Below are 9,277 nucleotides of genomic sequence, written 5' to 3'. Positions count from 1 at the left end.
GCCTCCCTGACCCTCAGACCCTTTCCAAGTGGGACAGGCAGCTCCTGGGCCCAGTGGTATGGGTGCTGACATCAGCTCATTAGCTGGAATTCTTAGCAAACACCCCTAGCCTTCTCCACGCGTGTCCCTTTCTGCATGGAAGGCAAGCGGGGGCGGGAAGCAGTGGCATTGGTCATGCTGTTCAGGTCAAGCTCTGTGTTTGTGGTGAGTCATCTCAGGACATCCAGGCAGACACTTGAGGCTTTGGCTGAAGCTCTGATTTTTGGTATTCTGGTAAGTAGAGATGGCTAGGTAAAGACCTTGGCCCAAATAGCTAACTATTTCTCTTCCTTCTGAGCCTCGGCCCCTTTCTTTTCAGTCTTCTCCCTTCACTGCAAAGACCATGGTGAAATGCTAACTGCATTAGGCCTGGGAAGTTCCCATGTAGCCAGCCAGGCCTTTTGTTAGCCTGGAAGAGATTCTTGAATGTCAGCTCTTCCCTTGTGTTTAAGTGGCACTGACTTGAAGGTGGCCCTCCCTGGAGAACTCAGGGTCTTGCTGAGGTCCTTCTGATTGGATTGGCTGGGCACACCTGGTGGCCTGTGCCCAGTGACTGGGGGCGGGGGGCTGCTTTGTGCTACGTGTTCCTCATATTCAGCCAACCCCTGCTGTCTGTGTGCCTCCAAGGCCAGCCTCTCTCCCTTCTGCCTCCTCATGAAAGCCGACACTGTTCAGCTGCCCAGCCTCGCCACAGCTGTGCCCAGCCCGCAGAGGGGAGACAGGACCGATGGCCCCAAGCTGGGGGACAAAGGCAGTCCTAACGCACCCTGCCCTTGCCCCAAGGAAGACTGAGCGGGCCACAGGGGGAGAGAGATGCACGCAGCTAGGATTAACACGATTTATTTCATTATCAGTCTTACAAGTTGCTGAGGTTGGGCAAAGCCGGGAGAGTAACTTCTGTCCAGGCACTTCTGTCAGGTGACAGCCTGATTAGCAAGGCCGTTACTGAGCGGAGGGCAGTGGAGGGCACCCCAGGAACCCCAGCTCCTACAGCAGTGTTAAAACCCCTCCTTCCAGAGGCACCGGATAGGGCTTGGCCCGTGACAGCCAGGGGCCACTCCACTGGTTTTTGGTGCCCACTGACCCCTTTCAGCAGAGACACAAAGGCCTCCAGAGGCACCAAGGAGGCAGGATAGGCTCGGCAGATGGCAAGACTGGTACTTTCTCACTGAGGCTCTGTCTCTGGCCTTGATCTCCCCACCGACACAGCAGGGCCACACGGCTGGAAGGATGGAAGCCCACCCCTTTCCCCAGGTGAGACGTGCAGCCAGCCTGGGGTGTGGCTGCTGCCTACTCTGTCCCCTAGTTGTCAAACTGTTACCTAGTTACAGTGTGAGGAGGGGACAGGCACTTAGGACCAAAAGTGTAAGATAAACCCTTTCTCTACCCTGGAAAATAGTACACTCGGATTAGGAAATGGGCTCAAAACCCAGGGATCCTCCCATCTCAAATCCACCACTAGTTTTTTGTGGCTGGTGACCACCCCGTGAGTACTTGCAGTGCTGGGGTGTCCCTCCCCACTAGCCAGCCTTGTGCGGGGCAGTGGGCCTGGGGGGCCTGTTAACTGGAAGCAGGGCTTAGGGTTGTGGCTCCAGTCCAGGCCGAACTTGGCCCAGCCTGGTCAACTGTGGTCCAGGTTCCTAAATGACGCCTACCCACCCCCTTGTGTTGAAAGCTTGAGCGTTAGAGGGGAAAGGGGTGGGCAGGAAAAGAGAGCAGTTATTTTACAAGTTTTTAAAAATTACAGGAAAGTTAACTTTGAGTAAAAAATAAAAAAAATCAAAGATCAAGCAGAGGGATGCTCCCCCCCCCGCCCCCTTCCGTTGTAAAGAAGGGGCAGGTGGCCCAGGACACTCAGATGATGGCACAGGACTGAAAGGAGCCACCCTTGCGGCCAGTGCGTATGGGCACGGCCTTGCCCTTCCCATAGTATCCCGTAAAGATAGCCCTGACCTCCATCTTCTTGGCCAGGCTCAGCATCCAGCGCCCGCTGCCCAGGGAGTAGAGCTTGCCCCGGCTGAGCTCACCCACCTCCTCGCCGCGGCTGCCCCCCTTCTCCTGCCGCACAATCTCTAGCAGGTCAATGCCCGTCTGCACCGCCTCCACGTCACCCGCGCAGCCCAAGGTGATGTGTGCGCGGCTGCCCCGTGGCAGGTTGTCAGAGGGGGACAGCTTGTCCACGTCGTTCGGCCACAAGGCCAGCTCCTGCTCGCTCAGCTCTACTCTGGCTCCCGTCGTCTTGGGTGTCACGAAGAGGGCCGAGATGGTCAGCGTGAAGGCCTTGCAGTAGGATTTCTTCACTGCCTACAGAGCGGGGGAGAGGGCAGAGGACCGAGCTAGAGGTGGTGGCAGTGAAGGGACAGTGAGCACCACAAGCAGAGAGCCTGGTGCCAGGTGGACGGCGTTCCACTGACACTGGCCAGGCTGCCTGAAAGAGCCAGAGGTGCCAGAGAGGCAGGAGAGAGCAGGGGTGAGGGACGCCAGGCTTCCTGAGCTCAGGCCTGGGCTCCCCACCCACGAGCTCCAAGGCTCATTCACCTGTAAGAGGGCTGATGCTGAAGCTTCCTCAGGGTGAGGACTGAGGACCTAGCAAGGGCTGCTGTCATTACTACTCAACTCACCCCTTAAAAGCACCCTGGTATCCAGACAATATCCTGGAGGGCGGGGCGAGGGCAGAAATAAAGGCCTTGGATCAAAATCTACTCCATACACTGTGGCTTACAGTATACCTGATTCTCAGCAAGCCCATCTCTCCCATTTTGACCATAAAAAACTCCCCTATTTTGCTCATGACCCCTCATCCCAACAGTGTCTACTGTGTGCGTGGCCGTGTGCTCAGTCATGCCCTATTTTATGTGACCCCACGGACTGTAGCCCGCCAGGCTCCTCTGTCCATGGGATTCTTACAGGCAAGAATACTGGAGTGGGTTGCCACTCCCTTCTCTAGGGGATCTTCCCAACCCAGGGATTGAACCTGAGTCTCCTGCATTGCAGGCACATTCTTTACCACTGAGCCACCTGGGAAGCCCTGTCTGGCAGTTAACAGGTGCCTAGTAAATCTTGCTAAATGAATGTACAGTTAGAGGTGGGAGTGAAAGTGTGTGCGGCGTGTTCGTTCGTGCAACTGTGGGAGGCGCTAGGGATACAAGGTGAACCACGCTGCTGCCCTCTGAAAGCTTCCATTCGTGTGGGAGGAGACCACTGAACAAGTAGGTAAAATGGCTGTTAAACTAGGCAGAGAAGTGAGGGAGCTGGCAGAGGGTCAGGGACTGCCTTCCTGCAGAGGCAACCTGAAGGAGGCTGGGGTCAGCCAGGCACACCAGGGTGCCAAGCCAGGTGGTTAAGGACCCCATACGAGAGGCTGTGGGTAGGAGACGGGGGTAGCCTGCAGGCAGGGGAGGGGCTGGTGCCCTTAAGCCAATGAGCCTTTCCATCCCTCGACACTCCCCATTCCGGGGCACTACCAGGCCTCAGGCTCAGGACAGGGACTTCAGAGCACCAGGCTCCTGGGGTAAGGGACTTCTAGCCTTTGGAAGTGCACACAGGCTTAGAAGCCAGCATTCCCTGCACATCTGCAGAAGGGGAAGGCCCCGGGGCGACAGCACAAGCTGGTGCCACTGCCTTGCGGGGGCGCTGAGCTCAGTACCACTAAGCGGCTGGGGCGGACTCCACTTTCCCCGACAGGCTGCTGGTTTCTGGTCTCCAGAGGGGCCTGCCCTCTCCCCGCTTCCGCCAGGTTCCTGGGGAGCACTCACATCTTGCTGGGCATACTCCTCTGCCCCAGCGGCCTTCCCGTAGTCACAGAACTTGGTTGTGCAGTGCAGCACGCCCGGCGGTCTCTTCCCGAAGTAGGTGAGCAGTTCAATCTTCTCCCTGGGCTCATCCCCAGAGACAACTGCAGGGGGAGAGGGAGGGTGGTCAGGGCGGGAGAGTAGGGGCATCGCAGCAGCTATCACCAAGAGCCTGGGAGAGCCAGAGGAAAAACATCCAACATGGAGCTTAAGTTTGCAATCCACTGTAATTGAGCAATCTACTGCCATTCATTTGTTGGTCCAATTAAAGCAACTCTAGTGCTATGAAAAGGAGTTTTAAGTTCTCTGCTTTTTGTTCTGCAAATTTTTACATCTCTTACCCAGACTTGAAAACTAAGGCACTTGTAACCCAGGGAAAGGCAGCATAAGCCAAGGGAATCTGAGCTTCAACAGAGCTACACATCTGAAAAATCAGGGAAGCAGGTCATGAAAAAGGGGCTAGAAAGAAAAGAGGAGGGGAACTGTATGGTATAACGGAAGGAGCCAGAAAGAGCACAACAGCCAGCCCACTTCCAAGCTGCTGGACCTGGGGCAAGTGAGTGACTCTCATCTGTCAATCAGATACAATAGGAGGTGACCACCCAGATAACTATCAATCATGACCCATTTCACTTGGGGCCCCTGGAACAAGAAACAGCTGGTCACTGGCACAATAGGTAGCCTGCAGCCTCCTTTGGTGGATGAGAGGCTACAATGGGTCTTAGAAAGTAATGGGTACAGGAAGGGTCTTAGGAGATAATGGGATAACCTTAAGGCTAGCTTCTCCATCACTAGCTTTTCCTGTTAGCTCCCAGGGTTGAGTCCCTCTGAGGATGCAGCTCACCCTCCACAGGGGAGGGAGACCCCCGCTCGGAGGGCAGGCCTTGTTTGTGGCCCACCACATTTCTCCTGCGCTGTCCTATGCAGAGGGACACCAGGGGGTTTTGGTTTTTTGGCCATGCCGTGGGGCATGTGGGATCTTAGTTCTGAGACCAGGGACTGAACCCATGCCCCCTGCGTTGGAAATGCAGGCTCTTAACCACTAGATCTCTAGGAGGTTGAGTATCCCAATTATTAATGATAAATGCAGCTTCGGAGAGGCAGTCACTCTACAGAGCAGAACCAGTGCTAACCAGGAGCCCTGCCTCGGGTGCGTCTCTGTCACACCACTCACAGGCACAGCTCACACCAGGTGGTGTAGGCATCCTGGTTTCCCGCTTTGCCAGCATTCGTATCTTAGGAGCTGAGAAAAGTCCTTGGAGGACATATATAGGCACAGCTCACCTCTGACAACCCAAAGAAACACCGGCGGGGATATTTCAAGTCTAAAATTGATGGGTGGGGGGCAACTAGCAATGTGTTAAAAGAAGAGATGATTAGTGGGTGGGTGACATGTCCCCCACAGGTCACTGGAGGAGAAGAGCCACTAGGGGGGCCTTCCCTATCCCAAATCTCTCTTCTCTGTGGAGCAAACAGCAGGAGGGCACTCTGGTCCGACCCAGTAAGGGAAGGCTCCTCTAGAGGCGATAGAGTCTAGGGCTCTCAAGACAGCTTTGGGCAAATCCCACATCCGTTCTGTGCATTTCCCATCTGCAAAAATGAGGCTGGACTCTAGCAGACTGTTCTCTGGAGCTGTGCAATGCCACAGGAGGTGCGCTGGCTAACTCAGGGCCTGGGAACCGTCCCCGCTGGTGTTTACAATAGTTCTAGTAGTAAGTTTTCTGCAGCTTAGGACTCCATGTCATATTGTACTTTAGAAAACGGTTCTGCAGCTAAAAATGAATTTGAAAACATTGGACCAGACTCTCCCTCCAGGGTTCTATGAAATGTTGATGTACTTCCTATTATGACAGTATGCAATTTGCTCTCCCCACCTCTAAGACAGGGTCGGTGGTCTAGCTCCAGGCTGGGAGAGGGCAGCTGGGGAGATGGTGAGAGGGAAAGTCCCTGGTGAACATCTCTCCCACGTCCCATTGCGTGTGCACCACCCCAGGAGACCTCTGCCAGCGCCAGGTGAGCCCCCCTGCATCCCCCAAGAGCTTGGAGAACAATGGTCCCAGGCACGCAGCACCCTATGCCCAGCTAGCAAGGGGGCTCATAAGGTTGAGTGCCCCACCCACCCACCCCACCACCTACAGTGTCGCAGCTCCTTCTTGAAGGCCTTGTGGTTGCCCAGCTCCTCCAGGAAGGTCTGGCCAGTTTTGCGGAGGGCCTCGGAACTCTTCTTGGTCAGGAACCAGCCGAAGTAGAGCGGCAGGAAGTCCTTCTCCAGCCCAGGCTTCAGCTTCTTCAGATCGTCTGCTGACAGCTGCCACTGGTTCTTCTCCTTGAGCTGGGCACAGTCCAGCCGCCAGGCCGTCTTGGGCTCCACCAGCACCACCTGGTACTGGTACTGGTCGGCCAGCTCAAAGAGCTGCTCCAGCCGCTCCCGCTCATGGTTGGTATCATCCAGCACCAGGACCCGGACATCCCGGCGGCAGTAGGCAGCCAGGTCCTCGTCCAGCCGCTTGTACTCCTCGGAGAAGGCCCCCCGGGCGCCGGGGGTGATCTTGTAGCTGTCGGCAGACACCATCTTGGTGCCATCCCGGTACCTGTCCACGATGAACCGGGCCAGCGTGGACTTGCCGCTCCCAGGCAGGCCTCGCAGGATGAAGAGCGTCTTGCACTCCTGCAGCGTGGCCACCGTCTCCTCATCCTGCAGGAAGGGAAACTGCAGCTCCGGCTTGTCCTTGGCCCCTGAGGATGACATTTTGCGGAAGAAGACCTTGGGCAGGAACGTCTGGCTCTTTCGGGAGAAGCCTCTACTCTGTGTGAGGAGGGGAAGACAGGCGTCAGCCAGGTCACGCAGGGCCGCCCCGCCAGCCTCACCTCTTCCTCTCAGGCCTGGCCCTATCCAGGAATCCCCCCACTCCAGGCACCCCCACCCTTGATTGACAGGCACCCCCGGGGCCGTGGGCGCCTTCCCAAGCCGTGAGGTTTTAGATGGTCTCTCCTCCGTCCTTGGGACCTGAGGGCTTCTGGCTGCGCAGTATGCAGAGGGCTGTCTGGGCAGTCCCAAACTCTTAAGGAGAATCGTAGCCTCAAGGATCACCCACTGCGGCCACCTGGAAAGGAGAACTGGTGGGAAGTGCCTGCAGGGGAGGGCCTGAAGCCTGCGTTTCTAGAAGTGAAGCCTAACTTATATTCCTGGCCTCTATTAAGGATGACCTCTTTGGAGGTGGAGGGCTCTATGTCTGGGTAAAACCACAGCTGCCCTGGCCCCTGAGGGCATCGAGGAGGGTGGGGGTGGAGAAGGGTCACCCAAAGACCGCCTCCCTTCCCCCAACAATGCCAGTAACAGATAATACTCTCTTGTCTGGGATGGGGGGACAATGGTCCCACAGAAGGGCTGGTGGGGGGCTGGGCCAGAGAGCGCTAGACAAAGGGCTTCATTCAGCACAGCCTGCCACCTCCTCCTCTGCCCTGGGCCCCCCACAAAGTCGTGGTCTTTGTGCCTGCCCCAGGACTGGGCGGTACAGGGCACCTGCGTCGGAGTCTAGGTCTTCGCACCCCTTGCTGTGTGTCAGCAGCACCTCTCTGAGCCACTTGGGTTCCTGCCTGCGCAAGCCACAGGCGGCAACACTTTTTACTGTAAAGCGCCTTTTCCTCTAAGCCGCGAGGCCCCACCTCTCGCCAGCACCCAGACAGCTCAGCAGGTGCACATTATCTCAGACGAGGCCCTGGGCAGAGAGGAGGTGCCGAATGCCCGCCCAGCGGCCCAGTGCCGGCTACCGCGGCCCACCCGCCACCCGGGTGTGCTCCGAGGGAGCTGCTTCTGAGGTTCGAGTCGCTACTTCCCTTCTTTCTCCAGCGCCAACCCCTCTCCCCATGCTCCCCGGGGCGCCCCTACCTCAGCCAAGAAAGCCCCGACTCAACTCCGGAACCTCGAGTCCTCATTTGCATGCCACTTCCTCCCCCCCACCCCCGCCCCTAAGTCCCCCAATACTCTCGTTTTGCATTAGGGTCCCGGCCCAGCCCTCCCGCTCACCATGATGAGGAGGGGTCGCCGCCGTCGCCGCCTTCGCAGCACTAGCTCTCCGGGGCCGCCCGCCTGCGCGGAGGGACACGGAGTCTAGCGGTGGCGCGAGGCCACGCGGAACCGCCTTACATAGCCCGGGGCGGAGCGGGGGCGGGCCGGGGGCGGAGCGGGGACGGGCCGGGGGCGGGTCGGGGGCGGGCCGGGCCGGCCCCCTCTGCGCAGGCCCTGCGAATCGAAACTCCACGCTCACTCGGCCCTGGAAGGAAGCTGCGGAGCGCTGCGCCCCGCCCGCTGCGGGCGCGCCAGCCCTGGGCCAGCACCTGTTTGGAGGCGCCTGTGCAGGGGCAGGGTATGGGGGCTGGGGAGCGGGGGTTTGGCCTCTTTTTCTTGCACCCCGGTAATGATGAACTCGGTAAAGAGGCAAGCAGGCACCCCCCTCCCTGGCCCAGTGTAGAGATTAGATTTGAGGCAAGATTGTGCGAGTGCGAAGGCGAATCCTGTCTTTCTTTAAAATTTTGATATTTTACTCATCATCAGGCTATTGATTAAAAAAATATTCACAACCTGAAAGTTGAGAGTTGTTTTATTCCGCGGGAATTTTTAGGATTTCAAGCCAGGGAGATAGCATCTCAAGTAACGCTGAGAAAACTGCTCTGAGGCGGCGAGAGTAGGAGCTGCATTATATAGAAGTTTTCCAACAAAGGGCAGGTAATCTGAACGTGGAAAAGATTATTGTTAAAGAAAACCAGGTATCCCAAGTTAAGGAATTTAGAACTTTTCTATGTATGGGAACATGCAAGAGTGTGGACTCACTGAAATCATTCCTTTAACAGGCACCTCAGCTGTTTGGAGCCTGTGTCCTGCGTTTTTCACATCCTGAATTTCCTTTCCTCAGGGCCCAACCGTAGGGAGTGCTTTGATTTCTGCTAGATTGCAGGTAGTCACCTTTCTGTGCTCCCTTGGGGCTCACCAGCTCACCTTCCATGGTGGCTGCAATCGCTGATGGCTGTGAGACATCCTTGTTTACTGATGTGGCAGGAAATATTCAATTTCTCAGAGTTCTGCAATTTTTTGTGTGTGATATTGCGTTAAAATACTGTTTCTCTTGCTTACTGAGTTTTTTGACCCTGTGTTCCTTAAAAGTTGCAGCTGAAATGCCTCACTTGCCTCCCCCTAGTCTGGCAGGCCCAAAGTCAGCCTCTGCCCCAATCAAGCCCAACCCTTCCAGGAACTATGGAGCTGGAACTAGGATGGCAATGGCCAAGGGGCTAAATGGATAAAGCAGTGAAATTCTTAACTCCTCTTCTGGGGCAGCTGGTCAGCCCCGAGGCAGGTACTCATTATACAGAGGATGAAGCAAGTTTGGGGAGCTTGGTTTACTCAACTGTACGCAGGCCCCCAGGGTGGCACAGGTGGGTCCTGAGGCAAC

General features: G+C 56.6%; 1 protein-coding gene across 2 annotated transcripts; it reads right to left on the bottom strand.

Moving 5' to 3' along the window:
- Positions 1 to 919: 919 nt before the first annotated feature.
- CNP (2',3'-cyclic nucleotide 3' phosphodiesterase) lies at positions 920 to 7,925 on the bottom strand. 2 transcript variants are annotated; one of them, XM_068978083.1, is made up of 4 exons: positions 7,858 to 7,925; positions 5,967 to 6,636; positions 3,791 to 3,934; positions 920 to 2,339 (listed from the first exon to the last, which is right to left on the bottom strand). In XM_068978083.1, the coding sequence occupies exons 1-4, from the start codon at positions 7,858 to 7,860 to the stop codon at positions 1,894 to 1,896; spliced, it is 1,263 nt and encodes a 420-aa protein (XP_068834184.1). In that variant the 5' UTR covers positions 7,861 to 7,925; the 3' UTR covers positions 920 to 1,893. The 2 variants fall into 2 exon arrangements, with proteins under 2 accessions (XP_068834184.1, XP_068834183.1); XM_068978082.1 differs by having other exon boundaries at positions 920 to 2,343; positions 3,795 to 3,934.
- Positions 7,926 to 9,277: the final 1,352 nt, after the last annotated feature.

This window comes from Capricornis sumatraensis, chromosome 8 (genome assembly GCF_032405125.1).
Source record: "Capricornis sumatraensis isolate serow.1 chromosome 8, serow.2, whole genome shotgun sequence".
Classification (NCBI taxonomy): domain Eukaryota; kingdom Metazoa; phylum Chordata; class Mammalia; order Artiodactyla; family Bovidae; genus Capricornis; species Capricornis sumatraensis.
Note: the sequence above shows the minus strand (reverse complement) of the source record. Positions and strands in the feature narration are given on the sequence as shown.

What these genes read in the sequence shown, in the direction of transcription:
- CNP (XM_068978083.1), bottom strand. An exon ending in CAAGAAGGAGCTGCGACACT is followed by an intron (nt 3,935 to 5,966) that starts GTAGGTGGTGGG and finishes CTCCCCCTGCAG; the next exon opens with TTGTCTCTGGGGATGAGCCC. An exon ending in GTATGCCCAGCAAGATGTGA is followed by an intron (nt 2,340 to 3,790) that starts GTGCTCCCCAGG and finishes CTCTGTAGGCAG; the next exon opens with TGAAGAAATCCTACTGCAAG.